Consider the following 24,244-nt stretch of genomic DNA (forward strand, 5'->3'; position numbering starts at 1 on the left):
GGCTAATTGACATCATTTGAGTCAATTGGAGGTGTACCTGTGGATGTATTTCAAGGCCTACCTTCAAACTCAGTGCCTCTTTGCTTGACATCATGGGGAAATCAAAAGAAAAATCAGCCAAGACCTCAGAAAAAAAATGGTAGACCACCACAAGTCTGGTTCATCCTTGGGAGCAATTTCCAAATGCCTGAAGGTACCACGTTCATCTGTGCAAACAATAGTATGCAAGTATAAACACCATGGGACCACGCAGCCATCATACCGCTCAGGAAGGAAACGCATTCTGTCTCCTAGAGATGAACGTACTTTGGGTGCGAAAAGTGCAAATCAATCCCAGAACAACGGCAAAGAACCTTGTGAAGATGCTGGAGGATATAGGTACAAAAGTATCTATATTCACAGTAAAAGGAATCCAATATCAACTTAACCGGAAAGGCCGCTCAGCAAGGAAGAAGTCACTGCTCCAAAACCGCCATGAAAAAAAACAAGACTATGGTTTGCAACTACACATGGGGACAAATATTGTACTTTTTGGAGAAATGTCCTCTGGTCTGATGAATCAAAAATAGAACCGTTTGGCCATAATGACCATCGTTATGTTTGGAGGAAAAAGGGGAAGGCTTGCAAGCCAAAGAACACCATCGCAACCGTGAAGCACGGGGGTGGCAGCATCATGTTGTGGGGGTGCTTTGCTGCAGGAAGGACTGGTGCACTTCAAAATAGATGGCAACATGAGGGAGGAGAATTATGTGGATATATTGAAGAAACATCTCAAGACATCAGGCAGGAAGTTAAAGCTTGGTTGCAAATGGGTCTTCCAAATGGACAATGACCCCACGCATACTTCCAAAGTTGTGGCAAAATGGCTAAAGGACAACAAAGTCAAGGTATTGGAGTGGCCATCACAAAGCCCTGTGACCTCAATCCTATAGAAAATGTGTGGGCAGAACTGAAAAAGCATGTGCGAGCAAGGAGGCCTACAAACCTGACTCAGTTACACCAGCTCTGTCAGGAGGAATTGGACAAAATTCAACCAACTTATTGTGGGAAGCTATCCAAAACATTTGACCCAAGTTAAACAATTTAAAGGCAATGCTCCCAAATACTTAAAGATTGTATGTAAACTTCTGACCCACTAGGAATGTGATGAAAGAAATAAAAGCTGAAATAAATAACTCCTATTATTCTGACATTTCACATTCTTAAAGTGGTGATCCTAACTGACCTAAGACAGGGAATTTTTACTATGATTAATTGTCAGGAATTGTGAAAAACTGCGTTTAAATGTATTTGGCTAAGGTGTATGTAAACTTCCGACTTCAACTGTATGCATAAGGTATGAGTGCGTCGGTCTGTGGGACCCAAAATCGATCCAAATGTAGCATGCATATTCAGGAAATAGATTCAAAACGTGATGAATCGCCAGTTTCAATTTTTTGTTGCTGAAATGCATTTATTTTTACATTCTGAAAATCTTGTGACAACTGCGTCCTCTCCTTTAGTGTTTAACTAAGCATGTAATTGATCTACAAGTAATTTTGCATGCCATAATCCTAGGCAATCAATAGCCTAGTCAAACTGCACTGACCAACGAGAGGTAGGCCTATTCCTGACCTGGCACATCTGCGCGTCACCGTCAGCATTCAAATGTTCATAAAATGGCTTGGGCAACATTAAGCTTTATTACCGGAATAAAAAACGTAGCCTAAGCTACAGCCAGACAACTCATCTGGCTATACATGCTGATCAGGGTTTAGCCAACTACATCTTATTTCGATTGTTCAGGTTCACCATCAGCAATAGTTTAGCTTGAAACAATCAGTAGCTATAAATTGTCCTTTTTTAATACACAGAGCAAAGTTGAAATCCAAAGTTGTGCTACATATTCATTGGCTAATGTCATAGCTAATTTGAGATAAATATTGATACAGCTAGTAATGTAATACTTTTAATCTGTACAAATGTATTAGTGGGCGAAGCTCAGATCACCATCACCCCCCCAACCGATAGTGCGGTGGTAGATTCCCAGTTTCCTTTATGGCTTAGTTCAGGTGCCTACATACACCATAGACATAATTTACACACACGTCATCATCTCAGACACATCCAGTGTAGCCATGAGCCCCATCAGCAGCAGATATGGATAATGAATGTGCTCATGCAACAAAATGTTACTGCATCAAATTGTATCGCGTCGAACACGAATCGATTCGCTCCTCTAATCAAACCTGAAGCGTTTCACACTAAAACGTATCATTCCAGTATCATATCGGCACCCATGCATCTACATACGTATCGAATCGTCTTGAAAAGGGAGAGACGCACATCCCTAATGAATACTAAAGAGATGCTGAGAAATTCAAGTGCCACTGTATAAAAGCAATGCAGCCTCCTGCCTCGAGCGCTACTCCTGACGAAACTGAATAAGGAGGGATGTGAAAATGTTTAGGGAAAAACTAGGGACAAGTGTGTAAAAAATAAAATAAAATGTAAAGCAGGAAATGCATAAGCGCTTTTGTACGATGCTGACCTAAGTCTGTGTTAGTCCAGTCTGCACTGGGACATATTGTTCCTCAAAAATGTGTCCAATTGCATGCAGTAGGGTTGGGCGGTATCTAGTTTTTCAAACCGTTTCGGAACCATACCGGGGTATACGGTATTACCGGAAGTGCACACAAGAGGAATTATTTTTATTTATAAAAAAAAGAAGTAATATTTAGGTAACATGGATCTTGACCCAGGGGGGATTAATTGGGGATTTTATTACCAAGAAGCTTCAGCTTGCCATCTAGCCAGCATGTTAGCAAACCAAATGCTGGATAGAATTTATTTGGCACATCTTAGAACTACGTTAACTAAGCAGTGGCGCAGCACACACCTCCGCAAGGTGGGGTGGCCCCCAACCCAAAACCATTGGTATGTCTAAGTACCCCTGTATACGTTATATTGCCCAATCCTAGTATGCAGCACAGACTACATATAGCCAACACACTCAGACACTTAGCGGACTGGCTCCGCTTAAAAATATAACTTTTTCCAAGGATAACCACGGTTCCACAGCATAGGTTACTAACTACAGATTGGTAGTCTAAAACTGAAAATATGCAATTGTTCTTTTGAGAGAAAAAAATCTTAGGTTCATGTTTAAGATCTGCCACAACGAAATAATTAATTTCTTTGATGATTTAACACTTGAATTGTGGCTTTTCCTTTTTTTTTTCTTTTTTTTTAATACATCTAGCCTACAGCAACATTGGCTCAGAATGGGATGGCTCCAAGTCTGCCTTTTGTAGTAAAAAAAAAAAAAAAGGGGGTAGATAAAAGGTTGTCACTGTGCCAGAGTGGCACACCGGTCTAAGGAACTGCATCTGTGCTAGAGACCCTGGTTAGATTCCAGGCTGTATCACAACCGGCTGCGATTGGGAGTCCCATAGGGTGGCGCACAATTGACCCAGCATCATTAGGGTTTGGCCGTCATTGTAAATAAGAATTTGTTCTTAACTGATTTGCCTAGTTAAACAGGTTATATTAAATTTTAAAAAGCAGGTGTTCGCTCAGCTGTCCAGTTCAATTTTGAGCGTCAAGTTATTCTGTAACTAGGCCTAGTTTACAGATCTCCACTGTTATTAACAAGAACGTCCTGTTTAGAGGAGGAAAATGACTCAACCTTAATTCAGCTTGAACCTGAGTCCACAACTTTCTGGTCTCTCAGCCCTGCTGTAGTCTGACTCAGTCAGTACTGGAAGGGGTGACTAATTAATTATTCTCCAGGGTCTTGGATGAAATTCTCTGCACTTCATATTTAAAGACCGGGAAAAGTGAGGCATATTTCAAGCAGCACCAGAGCCACACTAATCTATAATTAAAAATTGTGAATTTAGAGTAGCACAGCCATTACTGGAATATGATTTTCCCTCAACCAAGTGCGTACATGGGAGAGTAGTGGTGGTGGAGGGGGGGGGGGGGGGGGGGGGGGGGGTAGGAGCAGCAGACATTACAATGCCTGGTTAAGGTGTCTTATGCTGCTGCCGTGAGCGTATGGTATAGGCTGACACAAATGAGTGCGCTGCACGGTGGCTTTCATCCCGTCACCACGTCAGGCGCAGGGAGCCATCTAATATGGCGGAAGATATTTGCATCTTAATGCTGACAAGCTTTTTTTTTTTATCCATCTGCATCTCAGCTACGGCACTTCAGATATCTTGATCTTTTAGAATGCACCAAGCGCAATTAACCTAAGTTGCATTTGGGGGAAGGGGGATCATACTGTATATCTAGGGTAGAAAGTAATAACGTTTTTATTTTGACCCCTTTTTCTCCCCAATTTCGTGGTATACAATTGGTAGTTACAGTCTGGTCCCATTGCTGCAACTCCCCTACAGTCTCGGGAGAGGCGAAAGTCGAGAGCCATGCGTCCTCCAAAACACGACCCTGCCAAGCCGCACTGCTCACTAAACTCGGAAGCCAGCCGCACCAACGTGTCAGAAGAAAACGCTATCCAGCTGGTGACAGAGGTCAGCTTGCAGGCGCCCTGGCGTCGCTAAAGCGCGATGGCACAAGGAAATCCCGGCTGGCCAAACCCTCCCCTAACCCAATAGTGCATCGCCTCATGCGTCTCGCGGTCATGACCGGCTGTAACACAGCCCGGGATCGAACCCGGGTCTGTGATGCAGTGCCTCGGACAGCTGTGCCACTCGGGAGAACCATAAGTATTAGTTTTCACATACTCTGGATGGAATGAAGGAGACAACTCTCCAGAATAAAAAGCACTTCATTACATCATTACTAGAAATGCATGTTTAATGAATAGAAACTGAAACCAGACAGCGAGCGCACAAAGGACATTGCCTACTGGATGGACCATCGAAAAAATAATAAATATATATATATATACATATATATATACATATATACATATATACATATATACACACACACACACACACACACAGCTCAAAAAAATAAAGGGAACACTTAAACACAATGTAACTCCAAGTCAATCACACTTCTGTGACATCAAACTGTCCACTTAGGAAGCAACACTGATTGACAATAAATTTAACATGCTGTTGTGCAAATGGAATAGACAAAAGGTGGAAATTATAGGCAATTAGCAAGACACCCCCAATAAAGGAGTGGTTCTGCAGGTGGTGACCACAGACCACTTCTCAGTTCCTATGCTTCCTGGCTGATGTTTTGGTCACTTTTGAATGCTGGCGGAGCTCTCACTCTAGTGGTAGCATGAGACGGAGTCTACAACCCACACAAGTGGCTCAGGTAGTGCAGCTCATCCAGGATGGCACATCAATGCGAGCTGTGGCAAGAAGGTTTGCTGTGTCTGTCAGCGTAGTGTCCAGAGCATGGAGGCGCTACCAGGAGACAGGCCAGTACATCAGGAGACGTGGAGGAGGCCGTAGGAGGGCAACAACCCAGCAGCAGGATCGCACTTGCTTCCTAAGTGGACAGTTTGATTTCACAGAAGTGGGATTGACTTGGAGTTACATTGTGTTGTTTAAGTGTTCCCTTTATTTTTTTGAGCAGTGCATATGTGATCTTATCCTGTATTCACTTCTGCTGTGCTGTCCTTTGAAATGCTTGTACAACAGCAAAACAAATATCCTTATGTAAGCTATGTACTTGAACTGAGTGGGGTCAGCTTACTTTATCATGCAGCCAAAAACAACAAACATCTACAGTAACAGTCAAAAGTTAAGACACACCTACAGTTGAAGTCGGAAGTTTACTTACACTTGTGACAAAACCCTGCACATTATCCTAAACACACTTATGCTGTGCTGTCCTTTGATGTCCTTGTACAAATAAACAGCAAAACAGACGTCCTTATGTAAGCTACAGTTGAAGTCGGAAGTTAACATACAATTAGGTTGGAGTCATTAAAACTCGTTTTTCAAACAGTCCACAAATTTCTTGTTAACAAACTATAGTTTTGGCAAGTCAGTTAGGACATCTACTTTGTGCATTACAAGTAATTTCTCCAACAATTGTTTACAGACAGATTATTTCACTGTATCACAATTCCAGTGGGTCAGAAGTTTACATACATTAAGTTGACTGTGCCTTTAAATTCCAGAAAATGCTGTCATAGCTTTAGAAGCTTCTGATAGGCATCATTTGAGTCAATTGGAGGTGTACCTGTGGATGTATTTCAAGGCCTACCTTCAAACTCAGTGCCTCTTTGCTTGACATCATGGGAAAATCAAAAGAAGTCAGCCAAGACCTCAGAAATAAAATATTTTAGACCTCCACAAGTCTGGTTCATCCTTGGGAGCAATTTCCAAATGCCTGAAGGTACCACCTTCATCTGTATAAACAATAGTATGCAAGTATAAACACCATGGGACCACGCAGCCGTCATAACGCTCAGGAAGGAGACGGGTACTGTCTCCTAGAGATGAACGTACTATGATGCGAAAAGTGCAAATCAATCCCAGAACAGCAAAGGACCTTTTTAAGATGCTGAAGGAAGCAGGTACAAAAGTATCTATATCCACAGTAAAATGAGTCCTATATCAACATAATCTCAAAGGCCGCTCAGCAAGGAAGAAGCCACTGCTCCAAAACCACCATAAAGCCAGACTACGGTTTGCAACTGCACATGGGGACAAAGATCGTACTTTTTGGAGAAATGTCCTCTGGTCTGATGAAACAAAAATAGAACCGTTTGGCCATAATGACCATCATTATGTTTGGAGGAAAAGGGGGAGGCTTGCAAGCCAAAGAACACCATCCCAACCGTGAAGCACGGAGGTGGCAGCATCATGTTGTGGGGGTGCTTTGCTGGAAGTGGTACTGGTGCACTTCACAAAATAGATGGCATCATGAGGGAGGACAATTATGTGGATATATTGAAGCAACATCAAGATATCAGGCAGGAAATTAAAGCTTGGTCGCAAATGGGTCTTCCAAATGGACAATGACCCCAAGCATACTTCCAAAGTTGTGGCAAAATGGCTTAAGGACAACAAAGTCAAGGCATTGGAGTGGCCATCAAAAAGCCCTGACCTCAATCCTATAGAAAATGTGTGGGCAGAACTGAAAAAGCGTGTGCGAGCAAGGAGGCCTACAAACCTGACTCAGTTACACCAGCTTTCTCGGGAGAAATGGACCAAAATTCACCCAACTTATTGTGGGAAGCTTGTGGAATGCTACCCGAAATGTTTGACCCAAGTTAAATTTAAAAGCAATGCTACCAAATACTAATTGAGTGTATGTAAACTTCTGTCCCACTGGGAATGTGATGAAAGAAATAAAAGAAATAATTATTTCTACTATTATTCTGGAATTTCACATTCTTAAAATAAAGTGGTGGTCCTAACTGACCTAAGACAGTGAATTTTTACTAGGATTAAATGTCAGGAATTGTGAAAAACTGAGTTTAAAATGTATTTGACTAAGGTGTATGTAAACTTCCGACTTCAACTGTACTCATTCAAGGGTTTTTATTTATTTTTACAATGTAGAATAATCAAACCTATGAAATAACAAATATGGAATCATGTTATAACCAGAAAAGAGAAACAAATTATAATTTGATATTCTTCAAAGTACCCAACCTTTGCCTTGATGACAGATTTGCACTCTTTGCATTCTCTCAACCAGCTTCACCTGGAATGCTTTTCCAACAGTCTTGAGAGTTCCCACATATGCTGAGCACTTGTTGGCTGCTTTTCCTTCACTCTGCGATCCAACTCATCCCAAATCATCTCAATTCGATGGAGGTCGGGTGATTGTGGAGGCCAGGTCATCTGATGCAGCACTCCATCCCTCTCCTTCTTGGTCCAATAGCACTTACACAGCCTGGAGGTGTGTTGGATCATTGTCATTTTGAAAATCAAATGATAGTCCCGCAACCCAGACGGGAATGGCGTATTGCTGCGGTAGCCATGCTGGTTGTGTGCCTTGAATTCTAAATACATCACAGACAGTGTCACCAGAAAAGCACCCCCACATCATCTCCTCCATGCTGCATGTGTGGTTCCCACCATGAAGAGATCATCTGTTCACCTACTCTGCGTCTCACAAAGACACAGCGGTTGGAACCAAAAGGCTCAAATTTGGACTCAGACCAAAAGGTCAGATTTCCACCGGTCTAATGTCCATTGCTCATGTTTCTTGGCCCAAGCAAGTCTCTTCTTATTGGTGTCCTTTAGTAGTGGTTTCTTTGCAACAACCTGACCATATAGGCCTGATTAACACAGTCTCCAATGAACAGTTGATGTTGAAATCTGTCTGTTACTTGAACTCTATGAAGCATTTATTTTGGCTGCAATTTCTGAGGCTGGTAACTCCAATGAACTTGGGACTTTCCTGTGGGGGTCCTCATGAGAGCCAGTTTCATCATAGAGCTTGTTGGATCTTGCTAACTTTTCCCACGATTGTGTGTTTAAATATTGCGCTGGTTCTGGCTGGGTGTCTCTGCTTTTCACTGAGTCGGAACTCAAATCCTAAAAAATAAATAATTAAGAAGCGAATGATCCTCTGTGGCCAAATTATTATTTCTGGTGTAGTAGCCTATTTATAATGATTTCATGTAGACATGAGTAAGCTAATTAGCCTGTATAATTTTGGCAATTTAATACAATTGACTTTAGGGAAAGCTTCCCTTAGCCTTATGGACACGCCTCCTATGTATTTTAACATTTTCAAAATTGTATAAGAATGATGCACGTTGTTGCATCAGAGTTGGATGTTCTGTGAAGATTAACCATAAACAATGCGATTAGTCCTTCTAAGAACCGTTGGTCGTTGTCCTAATCACATTACGCAACCAATGCATATGGATCCGGTAAATTAAAATGTTGCCGGTCAAATGTCTGGAAACCCTGCCCCACACACACATTTCAGAATATTCTTCACATGGCACTGCGAACGCTCTCTGGGGTAATGATGGCGCAGCAGCACGACAGAGGGATTCTCTGGATGAGCCTTCATAAATATATGGATGACGAGAATGCATTTTAAGTGTCGCTACCCCGACGACGATACGCAGGTCAGGAGAGGAGCGTTGAGGATAATTTAAAATAAATGAAATGGAGTGAATTATTTAAAGGTACAAACTGAGAATTGAAACTTGCTTTTAGACGGTAGATGGAAAACCGCCACAAAAAGCAACGGTGCACCCGTAGCTCCCTTATCTCCCCCAGACCACCTCTCCCCCTGTGGCCCTCAGCCCCCTGAAAGCCTGTCCATTAGGTGCAGTGAGACAGGGAATGCAGGGGCTACAACAGGAAAACCCACTGTATTCCCCTTCATTTCCTCAGGTTCAGTCACGCAGGACCAGGCTCTCTGTGCTCCATCAGCCTAAATATACTTTTTTATTCTGCTGTGTGGTGCAGATGAGCTCCAGTGGCTGGGTTTTCATTATAGGGTGGAGAGCGGAGCAGGGAGAACAGAGAAAAATACATCTGGCGTAAGCACTTCTGTCCATCAGCCAGTATGGAGCCCAAGACTGATGGCTGCAAAACAAAGCGCAGCTCTAATCAATAAGCTCTCCTGATGAAAACAGGCCAGAATTGTGTTTTTTTTTGTGTTTTTTTTAAATCGCACACCACGGCTGCCCAGGCCTTTGGCCTCTCTGTGCACTCTTACCCTCCTAGAGCACTCCTTCCATTACCCCCCAAAACTCCAACAAAGGCTGGCCCCAGTCTCGACAGACAGTTCTCACTCATCACTTGACAAACTATCCCCCTCTTTCCCAACAAGTGATGTGGTATAGCGGATAGTGGATTCGATTCCCGAACCATCCATACCTAAAATGTATGCACTCCTGACTGCAAGACTGGATAAAAGCGTATGCTAAATGGTATATACTGTGTCTGTGTGGACCATAAGTAATGTCTAAATGCCACAACACATAGTCCAATGAAAGAGTTGGAAGAGAGACTGCTAAATAGTGTAGTGAACAGTAAACATTGAGTTGGCTGGCTGCGCAAGAAAGTGAGCATCTGGAATCCTCCAGTCAGGCTTCTCCTCAGCCGAGAAACTATGCATCAGTGAGGAACATGTGCAGCTTCTAACTGGCTGTGTAAAATGCATCCCCGTAGCCCCAGGGCCTCTATGGTTACATCAAGACAACCAATGAACGGTCAGCCTGGGACGAAACACCATTGCTCTCAGAATAATCATAACTGAGAAGGTCTAACACAGACTGGCTGTCCGGTCACAGGAGTGACCAATGTTTGTGTAGGAGGGGAATTGGATCATGGGACAATCCTTGTGTGTGGTGGCTGTAGACTGCTGCAGAGAGAGACTCTTCTCCCCAAGTTGACCCGAGAAGCAGGTTCATAGAGCCTAGAGGCTCCCACATTCTGTTTGACATGCATGCCTGGAAAGCCCTGATACAAGACAACATCCCCTGCCAGGCAAGGGCCTGCTTATTAGCGCTTGTGTCCCAGCAGCGTGGAGGCAGCAGGGACAGGCCCAAGAACAGTCAGTGTCCACCTACAGCAGGATGGGCAGCCAAGCCTGTTGAAAAAAAACTGGGACTGCAGCAGCCCAGCCAGTTAGATGGACCTCACACCACAACAGAGAGAGTGAGATGCGCGGTAGGGGGAACAAAACTGCCAAACTGCTCCTGCCCTCGCACTTCATACATTGTCTTTTTCAGTCAAAGCCACTGTTGGTTAACACAACCACTCAGTGAGCCCCACCATCTCCACTACTAGATCTCAGAGGTCTGCGTCACCTGACATTTAAGGAAGCATGAACACAAGCTTACATTCATTTAATATTTTGAACTATTTGGGGGGGGGGGGGGGTCATACTGTATCTAGGGTAGAAAGTATTCAAGTTTTTAGATCTGGAAGGAATGAAGGACAGAAATAAAAATACATTTTAAAAAAGTCCAGAATGACAGCATAGAATTCTCCAGAATAACAAGCACTTAATTTCATAATTGCTAGAAATATGTGTTTCATAAATAGAAAATTAAAATCAGACGAGGGCAAGAAGGATAATGCCTTTTGAACACACCATTGTGACAAAAGCCTGCACAATATCCTGAACGCACTTCTGCTGTGCTGTCCTTTGAAGTCCTTGTACAAATAAACAGCAAAACAGACGTCCTTATGTAAGCTACAGTTGAAGTCGAAAGTTAACATACAATTAGGTTGGAGTCATTAAAACTCGTTTTTCAACCACTCCACAAATTTCTTGTTTACAAACTATAGTTTTGGCAAGTCGGTTAGGACATCTACTTTGTGCATGACACAAGTAATTTTTCCAACAATTGTTTACAGACAGATTATTTCACTTTATCACAATTCCAGTGGGTCAGAAGTTTACATACATTAAGTTGACTGTGCCTTTAAACAGCTTGGGAAATTCCAGAAAATGATGCCATGATTTTAGAAATTTCTGATAGCCTAATTGACATCATTTGAGTCAATTGGAGGTGTACCTGTGGATGCATTTCAAGGCCTACCTTCAAACTCAGTGCCTCTTTGCTTGACATCATGGGAAAAAAATCAAAAGAAAAATCAGCCAAGACCTCAGAAAAAATATTGTAGACCTCCACAAGTCTGGTTCATCCTTGGGAGCAATTTCCAAACTCCTGAAGGTACCACGTTCATCTGTACAAACAATAGTACGCAAGTATAAAAGTATAAACACCATGGGACCACGCAGCTGTCATACAGAAGATGGCTAGCTAAAGTACTTGGGAACAGAGACTGGGACCTTGACGTCAGTGGCAATTTTAGCATGTAAATCTTGGTGGGGTAAACTAAAAAAAAAAATGCTTTAGATGCATGCCAGCAAAGCCACTACACAACACTAAACAATACATGAATAGCACTATAAAAAGGTGACCACAAACTGTTAGGGCCTAAATAAAAAGTTCCAACAGCAGTTTATTTTTTTTAGCACCATGGAGTTAATCCTTACCACTGCTACACCTGGCTATCAGCGGAGCTTCGTCTGGCAGCGAAACAGTTAATTCAGCCTTATTTACAAACATAACTGATATGGCTAACTTGCTTAAACAAACGTGGTTTCTACTGACAATTGAAGTACAAACTATGGCATAAGGGGGCGACGAGCGGATAAGAGGCAATGCGTAATTTCTATTAAGACATTAATGCGCGAGCTAGGATGGACGTAGTCAATATAACCATTTGTTCAGCATTTTTGAAATGTACAGCGACAGAATCCAGAACATGGGCCGTTCTTACAGTATTCCCCTGTACACCAAGTCAGAACAGTAGGATAAATAAAAGGAGGCATATAAGCAGACAATGAAAGCCCTTACAATTAGAGGTTGACCGATTGCGATTTTTCAACACCGATAACGATACCTATCGGTACCGATTATATAAAAAAAAATTAAAAAAATTAAAAAATAAATAAATAAATAAAATAAAAAAAAAAAATCGGCAATTTATATATATATATATTTTTGTAATAATGACAATTACAACAATACTGAGTGAACAATGAACACTAACTTAATACATAAATAAAATCTATTTAGTCTCAAATAAATAATGAAACTTGTTCATTTTGGTTTAAATAATGGAAAAACAGTCTTGGAAAAGCACAATATGTGCCATGTGAAAAGGTTTAAGTTCCTTGCTCAGACCATATGAAAGCTGGTGGTTCCTTTTAAATGAGTCTTCAATATTCCCAGTTAAAGTTTTAGGGTATAGTTATAAGAATTATAGGACTATTTCCCTCTATACCATTTGTATTTCATATACCTTTGACTATTGGATGTTCTTATAGACACTTTAGTATTGCCAGCCTAATCTCGGGAGTTGATAGGCTTGAAGTCATAAACAGCGCTGTGCTTCAAGCATTGTAAGAGCTGCTGTTTGAATGAATGCTTACAAGCCTGCTGCTCCCTTCCACCACTCAGTCAGACTGCTCTATCAAATCATATACTTAATTATAATAAACACACAGAAATATGAGCATATGGTCATTAATATGGTCAAATCCAGAAACTATCATTTCGAAAACAAAACGTTTATTCTTTCAGTGAAATACGGAACCGTACCGTATTTTATCGAACAGGTGGCAACCCTAAGTCTAAATATTGCTGTTACATTGCACAACCTTCAATGTTATGTCATCCTTATGTAAAATTCTGGATAATTAATTACCATTTTTGTTAGGAAGAAATTGTCTTCACACAGTTCGCAACGAGCCAGGCGGCCCAAACTGCTGCATATACCCTGACTCTACTTGCACTGAATGCAAGAGAAGTGACACAATTTCCCTAGTTAATATTGCCTGCTAACATTAATGTCTTTTAACTACATATGCAGGTTTAAAAATATATACTTGTGTATTGATTTTAAGAAAGGTATTGATGTTTATGGTTAGGGACATTTGTGCAACGATTGTGCTTTTTTCGCAAATGCACTTTTGTTAAATCATCACCTGTTTGGCGAAGTTGAAGTAGGCTGTGATTCGATGATAAATTAACAGGCACCGCATTGATTATATGCAACGCAGGACAAGCTAGTTAACCTAGTAATATCATCAACCATGTGTAGTTAACTAGTGATGTGAAGATTGATTGATTGTTTTTTTTAATAAGATAAGTTTAATGCAATCTAGCAACTTACCTTGGCTCCTTGCAGCCACAAGGTCCTTTTGATGCTGCACTCGTGTAACAGGTGGTCAGCCTGCCACGCAGTCTCCTCGTGGATTGCAATGCAATCGGCCATAATCGGCGTCCAAAAAGGCTGATTAATCGATCGACCTCTACTTACAATATTAGATTACTACATTTCTCTAAAACAGGTTATAGGCTACATGCGCACCACCAAGTCAGAACAGTAGGCTAAATTATGAGGGAAAGGGACCAAATTATTAGGGTGAGGCACATGGGCTACTAACAGCTTACTACACAACCTGCACTTAGTATTACTCTTAGCTACAGAATACATATTTCCCTGGCATATTACATCATTTATGCAGCAGACATTTTGGGGTTTACCTTACATGAACAGGAAGGTTGCGCGGCAGTCCTTCTTGTGGGCACATTTTGTCAAAGTCTGCCATTCTCTGGATTTATGGTGCTTTCAAGTCAACTGGGAACTCGAAAAAAAAAACAAGGTCGAATCACAACGTCAGTGATCTTCAGGTCAGAGCTCTAGATATAGGCCCAAGTTCCCATCTTGGAATTCCAAGTTGGATGACCGTTCAAAACATATTTTTCCAGTCAAACCTCCCCCCCAGAGTTCCCAGTTGTCTTGAACTCACTGAAGTGATGCTGGATTGACAGCATGGCCAATGTATTCAATCTTTTCTTGCCATTGGCATGTGAATGTTAATCCTTTTAAGCTTGGAAAAGAGACCCTTAAACCCAGACCACACACCCACTCAATAGTAGGCTAGTGATTGCTTTGCAATGCTTGCAGTTAGCCACCGACTCCTTCCAAACCACTCATTTTTGAATTTCAATTTCCAACTTCTTGCGTAATGTTTATGTCCAATGGCCAATGAGTACCGATACGTTTTATCTATAATTTTTCTTCATATGACTTGATTGAAAAGGATTTGCCAGTAGATTGTCAACATGATTCATGATGATGACTGCTTGTCTAGCTAAGATTTTGGAAGTATGACGTCGACATGATCAGTTCTATCAAAGTGACGGTAGATATAACGTGATTTGACGTCATTTTATCTGTGGCCAATGACCTTGAGCCTTCTTGGATGGGCACTTCTAATGTAACTATGGCAGCACACAAGGGGCTTGAATTTTTGAGGACTCCCCTTAGATTTTGCAGTGACGTAGTGCCATCATGACAACTCTGAGCCAATCACGCCACAACTAGAGAACATTACTAACCCCTAAGCTCCATATTTTCCACTGGCTGCCCCACCACCACCGAAAGCACTGAACTAAGCTTAAAAACCTGCATTCTGGAGCTGCCTTTCTCAAGAAAGCAATGCGGCTTTATTTATTAACTGATTTTTTTTAATTTTGTTTGCAAACTGATATGAGGCACATATTAATGCCAAAATAATATGCAAAACAAGCTCTGCACCACCTGCCCTGAATGACAGGTCGCCACTGCTTGATGTGTGTGCTCTTCCCTCAGAGTCAAGGAAAGGGTTTCCAAATGGAATACTATCGCATTTCCACCAGTCTCCTCTTCACAGATCTACCTGCTGCCTTCAAGGGGCTTGAGAGAACATGAAAAGCAGCTCCGTGATTCTGAATTCCTGTCAGAGCATTACAACCTCTGGAGCTTCCCCCTGACGTAAAGCCCAGCACCACTCGTTCTGTTTCCACAGCCATCTTTAATGACTTTGTGAAGACACTCTGGGCTTTAGCGGCACAGTGCATCATAGGGGGAAGACAAGTTGTGCCCATGATTCCTCTTCAGAACTCCTTTGGATTGAGAGAGTCTCTCTCGCTCTCCCTCCCTCCCTCCCCCTGAGCGAATGGGAGTGCGGCATGAATTAGGAGGCAGAAAACCAGAGCTTGCTATAACGGAACAATGCGCATCAATGACAGCGTGGCTGGTAGCTCCACACGAAACGTTATTTACAGCTCACACAAATGAAATTAGAGGAGCACACAGCTCAGGAGGCAGAAAAAAAATAAGCTGAACTGGCATCACTTAGAGGCTGGGAAGAGGGTCAGGCTGCATAATTATAATATTGCTTTTCTTCCATCACCACCAGTATCTATACTGCTCACATTGGTGGATAAAACCTAAATGTGACAACAGGTTATTGGAGGGTAGGACTATAAAAAGGCAGTAAAAAATGTGTTCATTGACTGAAGCTTGTGCCTGTGGATAAGGACTTGATCCATGCTTCATGTTTGATGAGGACCATCAACCACCTATAATTTAAGGACTATAAAACCCGTAATGTGCAGAATGAAACGTATGGTTGAAATTCACTGGACAACTGAAATTCAACCAAGACAGATGAGCAGCTTTTAGTTAAACAGAAACCAATGATGGATTGGCTACTTTAAATACAGGACCAAAATAAACAGAGTAACAGTAATTGAATTACTGTAAATTAACATTTAATATCACATTCAAGTGGACAGGCAATGACAACCTGTTCTCCAAGAACAGTTGTTTTTAACTGACCACCTGAGAAGACTGATTTACCAGAAAGTTGATAGCTTGTACCGAGAAAGGTCCATGTAAAGAGGGAAACTTTGCAGATCCAGATTCAATACAAGGCATTGAAAACGTCAGCTGTCAATTTCCACTAAAGGCAAATTGCTCAAATCAGGCAATGTTTTACTTCAATTGACAACAGTGACTCATAACTACAAATGCAGTAGGCTACAAAGAATGTTTGTGTTGTTCAGCTAAAAACAGGTTAATTTTGCCATGTTAGTAATAGTGTAGCCAATAAGCTACTGTACCTTAAACAGTCTAGTTGCAAAAATGATATTTAGCACGTTGGTAATACTGCCAGCAAGGTTTCATTGGTATCAAGTGGCATCTCTCATAGCTGAGAGCACATTAGCTATCTTGATAATTGCTTGACAGATGAGCAAAATGAGACAGTCTATATACTCAACTAGCGATAATCCGCTAACGTTGGAAGGGGTGTAATCATTAGTCCAAAACGTTTTGCAACGGAAACCGTTTACTCTGAACGAAAAACGTTTCTACTCGACAAATTCAGCTAGGACCCTCCCCGTTTCGTTCCTAGTGAATACACCCCTGGCTATAGCTATCAAATGCTGCTTAAACTTGAGTGCCGGGTGGCAGGCTAGCCATGTGTATTGCATACATACCAAACGGTTCAGTCTTCTCCGTAGCATATTTGAGTTCTCTTCTTTGGTAGCTGGGGACACCAACGAACTATTTTTATTTCAACCAGTTTACTACAGACTCTGTTTGCGCTTTTCTGATAAATAATAAGTAACGTTACATTTATATTTGTTAACAAGCTCTCTATTTTCTACTCTAGTAGTGCTTATAGCTATATGGAATGCCGCAGCGATGCTACATTGTTTCCATTTTGTTTGAATTCTATCTCTTCTAACCATTCGCATTCTCCCTTTTAAATATTTTCCGCGTTGCGTTTTACTGTTCTAGTCGTGCTTCCCCATCCAAAAAACTGAAACTGTCCGCGACATCCTGTAGTTCTATGCCCTGTTGCTGTGTCTTTCCGAATTAATCATCACATACGATTCAACTCACGGCAACAGTCACAAAGAAAATGTGACCGACATACAAAAAGTAACTTAAATTTCGTTTCATACGCAGGTCCTTCTCGCCTACTACTGCCCCCTTATCTCCCGTCAGTCAAACCCCTGTCAAATATATATTTTCTACTCTACCCCCCCATTAGCGTCATCAGCGTCATCAGCGTCTCGTCCATTGACGATATCATATGAACGACTCGTCAGCAACACTAAAAAACAACTTCCGGGTCATGGAATTTCGGAAATGTTTTAAATAAAAGTTCCCTACGTAATAGAAGAAAAGTGTCAACAACCTGTATTCATTCATGATAATATATATATTTTTAAATAATATAAACATGAACAATGATTCATATTTGTTCATATTTAAGGGACATTTGCATTATATTTGGGTATTAAAACATGTTCCAAGTTCAAATAAATGACCTCAATGCAAATCACTGTATATTAAATACCTATTGGCTTATAGAGCAAAAACTATTCTAGGTGCCGCAGTAAAAGTATTGTAGCGAATAGTCCGTAGGGTCTGTAGAATGTATATATGGTGTCATTTCATGTGACTCTGAATAATATAGAGTGTTGCTGGATTTTTACTCCACCCATTCCATTGGCCACAATGTAAATCATTGTGTATGGGAATACATATTGATTTATAGAGCAAAACTTATTCTAGGTGCCTCAGTAAAATGGTTGTAGAGAATACTCAGTAGGGTCTGTAGAATGTATGTATGGTGTCAATTCATGGCTCTCTGAATAATACGGAGTGTTGCTGGACTTTTACTCCACCCATTACACTGATCACAATTTAAATCATAGTATAGAGAAAAAACGATTATTTTAATTGTAAATTATTCATTTTTCATTGTATACTTCTAATAAGTAGGCTTTTATTATGTTATTGGCATTCATTAACTTAAGCTCCAATAATTTCTCAATGTGCTCCGTTTTGTAATATTCTTTATATTTCTTTATAATATTTCTTTACAATATTCTTAGTTTTACATAATTTAAACATTATGCACTTGCAAAGATGCAAAAAATATTTATTTCGTATCAGTGTTTTACCACAGACTTTTATTTTGAAGGCAAAATCCTAAAACCGGATGTCTTGATGTGGATATGATCCAGCTAGTGTTGCTGCCGTGAAATTTATCTCAATCCCCTCAACTCTCCCACGTTAATAAACTCCGCCCGTTGAAGATGCAGTGACTATTGCCAGGTTCCAAACAACTGGGAACTCGGAACTGGGAACTCAGAAATCTCCGACGTCCGAACGTTCAAAATAACTGGAAACTCTGAAAAAAACGAGTTCCGACTGGGGAAGAAACTATTTGAATAGTCATCCAACTAGGAATTCTAACTCTGGAACTCGAGTCTCTTTCTAGAGATCGAACTTTCCGACCTGAAGATCGCCGATGTCATGATTTGACCTCGTAATTTTTCTGAGATCCCAGTTGTCTTGAACGTGGCATATGAGGTGTTGCACTGGGATTTGTTGTCATCATAGGCGTATTGGGGAACTACATTAGCTACTTCCTTTTTTACAGTCTGGTCTATCCTATACCAGTGTCAACAATAAAGATGGGTCACTTTTTATATATAAAAAAATGACATTATTACATACAGTACATTCGGAAAGTATTCAGACCCCTTCCCCTTATCCACATTTTGTTACATTACAGCTTTATTCTAAAATGGATATAATTTTAAAAATCTTCATCAATCTACACACAATACACCATAATGACAAAGTCAAAACAGGTTTTTAGAAATGTTAGCAAATGTATTAAAAATAAAAAAACAGAAATACCTTATTTACATAAGTATTCAGACCCTTTCCTATGAGACTCGAAATTGAGCTCAGGTGCATCCTGTTTCCTTCGATCATTCTTGAGATGTTTCTACAACTTGATTGGAGTCAACCTGTGGTAAATTCAACTGATTGGACATGATTTGGAAAGACACACACCTGTCTATATAGGGTCCTGCAATTGACAGTGCATGTCAGAACAAAAACCAAGCCATGAGATCGAAGGAATTGTCCGTAGAGCTCAGAGACAGGATTGGGTTGAGGCACAGATCTGGGAAAGGGTACCAAAACAATTCTGCAGCACTGAAGATCCCCAAGAACACAGTGGCCTCCATCATTCTGAAATGGAAAAAGTTTGGAACCACCAAGACTCTTCCTAGAGATGACCGCCCGGCCAAACTGAGAAATCGGGGGAGAAGGGCCTTGCTCAGGGAGGTGACCAAGAACACAATGGTTACTCTGACAGAGCTCCAGAGTTCCTCCGTGGAGATGGGAGAAACCTCCAGAAGGACAACCATCTCTGGAGCACTCCACCAAGTAGGCCTTTATGGTAGTGGCCAGACGGAAGCCACTCCTCAGAAAAAAGGCACACGACAGCCGTTTGCCAAAAGTCACCTAAAGGACTCTCTGACCATTGGGAAATAAGATTCTCTGGTCTGATGAAACCAAGATTGAACTCTTTGGCCTGAATGCCAAACGTCACCTGACATGGTGGTGGGAGCATCTTGCTGTGGGGATGTTTTTCAGCGGCAGGGACTCGGAGACTAGTCAGGTTTGAGGGAAAGATGAACAGAGCAAAGTACAGAGAGATTCTTGATGAAAACCCGCTCCACCATGCTCAGGACCTCAGACTGGGGCAAAGGTCAAGTCTCTGAATATCCTGAAGTGGCCCAGCCAGAGCCCGGACTTGAACCCAATCTAACATCTCTGGAGAGACCTCAAAATAGCTGTGCAGCAATGCTCCCCATCAAACCTGAAAGAGCTTGAGAGGATCTGCAGAGAAGAATGGGAGAAACTCCCCAAATACACGTGTGCCAAGCTTGTAGTGTCATACCCAAGAAGACTCAATGTTGTAATCGCTGCCAAAGATTCCTTAACAAATCATTGAGTAAAGGGTCTGAATACTTATGCAAATTTGATATTTCAGTATTTATTTTTAATACATAAGCAAAAAACTTTTTTTTTTAACTGTTTTTGCTTTGTCATTATGGGGTATTGTGTGTAGATTTATGAGGGGAAAAAAACTATTTAATACATTTTAGAATAAGGCTGTAATGTAACAAACTTGAAAAAAGTCAAGGGGTCTGAATACTTTCCGAATGCACTGTACCTTTGTATGCCTCATCGTCTTTATACCAGCAGAAACAGACACAAAAGTGAGCAGTTCTGTCATCTGCGCCCAATACAGCTAGCCTTCAACACATTCTTATACGATACATATTCTTACCTCTTACCTCTTTGTCCATTGAATTGTGTCCATTTTCTGTTTGAGAAAGATTTGCACAAATATGAAAAGATCGATGGTATCATCCTAAAACAATATCAATTTAGATCATACAAGGGACAAACCATGCCTTAAATTGAGATCTTTACATTTTTCACTTAAGTGCCTGCACCTGCTGTCCTTTCAAATTCAAATGCAAATGTTTCAGTTGGGCAGTTCGGTTCCTGCAAGAACCTCCACCAACTAAGGAGTTTCCTCAATGAACCCCACCTCCCATGAGGTTCTTGGAAGAACCTTTTGGGGGCAATTTTCCGTGCCAAGAACCCTAAGGTTCTTCGAAGAACTTTGAGGATCTTTGAAGAACCCTTTTTCAGAATGAGTAATGTCAGAAACCGGAATATAAATAGAGTGTACAAAACATTATGGGGGCTCCCGAGTGGTGCTGCGGTCTAATGTATTGCATCTCTGTGTTAGAGGCTTCACTACAGATCCTGGTTCGATTCCAGTCTGAATCACAACCGGCCGCGATTGTGATTCCCATAGGGTGGCGCACCATTGGCCCAGCGTCGTTCGGGTTAGGGCTTGGCCAGGGTAGGCCGTCATTGTAAATAAGAATTTGTTCTTACCTGACTTGCCTAGTTAAATAAAGGTTAAATAAAATTAACATTGCTCCATCCATGACATAGATTGACCAGGTGAAAGCTATGATCCCTTATTGATGTCACTTGTTAAATCCAATAAGAGTAGATGAAAAAAGCAATCATATTTAAGCCTTGAGACAATTGAGACATGAATTTTGTGCCATTCAGAGCATTCCACAGGGATATTGGTCCATGTTGACTCCAATGCTTCCCACAGTTGTATCAAGTTGGCTTCGTCTTGTCGTGTCCCACGTATATATCTTTTTATATCTTTCTCTTCGCATATATTTTCTATATTTTTCTAAACCTCAACTTCAAAATACTCTCCTGCAACCCGCCTCACCCAATGTGGTGTAGATCTGTTTTTCTAAAGTATTTTTATTTACCTCAGAACCTGAATCCGCCAACAGAAGCTAGCCAGCTCACTAGCTACTAGCTAGTATTCAGCTAACCACTGCTAGCGGTCATCAGCTAACCTTTAGCTCGGAAAGCTCTCGCCAGTTTGTACGACGCGATTCAAACCAGAGCATACCGAACCTATTTTCTCTCCATATCCCCAGATTTCTCCCGCAAGCTCTGAACCTTTTCACCTGGATCATCGCAGCAAGCTAGAGTTCAGTGTGTCAAATCCGAGGGCCTGTGGTCCGGACCTCTGGCAGTCTCTATGGGGGTGCCACAGGGTTCAATTCTCGGGCAGACTCTTTTCTCTGTATACATCAATGATGTCGCTCTTGCTGCTGGTGATTCTCTGATCCACCTCTACGCAGACGACACCATTCTGTATACTTCTGGCCCTTCTTTGGACACTGTTTTAACTAACCTCCAGACGAGCTTCAATGCCATACAACTCTCCTTCCTTGGCCTCCAACTGCTCTTAAATGCAAGTAAAATGAAATGCATGCTCTTCAACCGATTGCTGCCCGCACCTCCCCGCCCGTCCAGCATCACTACTCTGGACGGTTCTGACTTAGAATATGTGGAGAACTACAAATACCTAGGTGTCTGGTTAGACTGTAGACTCTCCTTCCAGACTCACATTAAGCATTTCCAATCCAAAATTAAATCTAGAATCGGCTTCCTATTTCGCAACAAAGCATCCTTCACTCATGCTGCCAAACATATCCTCGTAAAAATGAGCATCCTACCGATCCTCGACTGTGGCGATGTCATTTACAAAATAGCATCCAACACTTTACTCAGCAAATTGGATGCAGTCTATCGCAGTGCCATCCGTTTTGTCACCAAAGCCCCAAATACTACCCACCACTGCGACCTGTATGCTCTCGTTGGCTGGCCCTCGCTTCATGCTCGTCGCCAAACCCACTGGCTCCAGGTCATCTACAAGTCTCTGCTAGGTAAAGCCCAGCCTTATCTCAGCTCACTGGTCACCATAGCAGTACCCACCCGTAGCACGCGCTTCAACAGGTATATCTCATTGGTCACCCCCAAAGCCAATTATTCCTTTGGCCGCCTTTCCTTGCAGTTCTCTGCTGCCAATGACTCGAATGAACTGCAAAAATCACTGAAGCTGGAGACTCACATCTCCCTCACTAGCTTTAATTAAGCACCAGCTGTCAGAGCAGCTCACAGATCACTGCACCTGTTCATAGCCCATCTGTAAATAGCCCATCCAACTACCTCATCCCCATACTGTTTTTATTTATTTATCTTGCTCCTTTGCACCCCAGTATCTCTACTTGCACATTCATCTTCTGCATATCTACCATTCCAGTGTTTAATTGCTATATTGTAATTACTTCGCCACTATGGCCTATTTATTGCCTTACCCCCCTTATCCTACCTCATTTTCACACACTGTCTATATACTTTTTTTACTGTATTATTGACTGTATGTTTGTTTATTCCATGTGTAACTCTGTGTTGTTGTATGTGTCGAACTGCTTTGCTTTATCTTGGCCAGGTCACAGTTGTAAACAGAACAGGGCTCCGGGCAGCCGAGCGGAAATGGAGGAAAACTCGCCTCCCTGCGGACCTGGCATCCTTTCACTCCCTCCTCTCTATATTTTCCTCTTCTGTCTCTGCTGCTAAAGCCACTTTCTACCACTCTAAATTCCAAGCATCTGCCTCTAACCCTAGGAAGCTCTTTGCCACCTTCTCCTCCCTCCTGAATCCCCCCCCCCCCCCTCCTCCCTCTCTGCAGATGACTTCGTCAACCATTTTGAAAAGAAGGTCGACGACATCCGATCCTCGTTTGCTAAGTCAAACGACACCGCTGGTCCTGCTCACACTGCCCTACCCTGTGCTCTGACCTCTTTCTCCCCTCTCTCTCCAGATGAAATCTCGCGTCTTGTGACGGCCGGCCGCCCAACAACCTGCCCGCTTGACCCTATCCCCTCCTCTCTTCTCCAGACCATTTCCGGAGACCTTCTCCCTTACCTCACCTCGCTCATCAACTCATCCCTGACCGCTGGCTACGTCCCTTCCGTCTTCAAGAGAGCGAGAGTTGCACCCCTTCTGAAAAAACCTACACTCAATCCCTCCGATGTCAACAACTACAGACCAGTATCCCTTCTTTCTTTTCTCTCCAAAACTCTTGAACGTGCCGTCCTTGGCCAGCTCTCCTGCTATCTCTCTCAGAATGACCTTCTTGATCCAAATCAGTCAGGTTTCAAGACTAGTCATTCAACTGAGACTGCTCTTCTCTGTATCACGGAGGCGCTCCGCACTGCTAAAGCTAACTCTCTCTCCTCTGCTCTCATCCTTCTAGACCTATCGGCTGCCTTCGACACTGTGAACCATCAGATCCTCCTCTCCACCCTCTCCGAGTTGGGCATCTCCGGCGCGGCCCACACTTGGATTGCGTCCTACCTGACAGGTCGCTCCTACCAGGTGGCGTGGCGAGAATCAGTCTCCTCACCACGCGCTCTCACCACTGGTGTCCCCCAGGGCTCTGTTCTAGGCCCTCTCCTATTCTCGCTATACACCAAGTCACTTGGCTCTGTCATAACCTCACATGGTCTCTCCTATCATTGCTATGCAGACGACACACAATTAATCTTCTCCTTTCCCCCTTCTGATGACCAGGTGGCGAATCGTATCTCTGCATGTCTGGCAGACATATCAGTGTGGATGACGGATCACCACCTCAAGCTGAACCTCGGCAAGACGGAGCTGCTCTTCCTCCCGGGGAAGGACTGCCCGTTCCATGATCTCGCCATCACGGTTGA

The 24,244-nt window shown here is 42.2% G+C and overlaps 1 protein-coding gene across 9 annotated transcripts in view; it reads right to left on the minus strand.

The window, feature by feature from the left end:
• LOC129858031 (phospholipid-transporting ATPase 11C-like) overlaps positions 1 to 17,312 on the minus strand; it is a 92,069-nt gene extending 74,757 nt beyond the window's left edge. For 8 of the 9 annotated variants that reach the window (XM_055926911.1, XM_055926907.1, XM_055926904.1 and 5 more), the window contains exon 1: positions 16,748 to 17,312. In XM_055926911.1, the coding sequence (XP_055782886.1) occupies positions 16,748 to 16,774 (27 nt within the window). In that variant the 5' untranslated portion in view covers positions 16,775 to 17,312. The remainder of the gene's footprint in view (positions 1 to 16,747) is intronic. The other variant, XM_055926912.1, reaches the window with a different exon arrangement.
• Positions 17,313 to 24,244: the final 6,932 nt, after the last annotated feature.

Source organism: Salvelinus fontinalis, chromosome 6 (assembly GCF_029448725.1).
Source record: "Salvelinus fontinalis isolate EN_2023a chromosome 6, ASM2944872v1, whole genome shotgun sequence".
NCBI classification, from domain to species: domain Eukaryota; kingdom Metazoa; phylum Chordata; class Actinopteri; order Salmoniformes; family Salmonidae; genus Salvelinus; species Salvelinus fontinalis.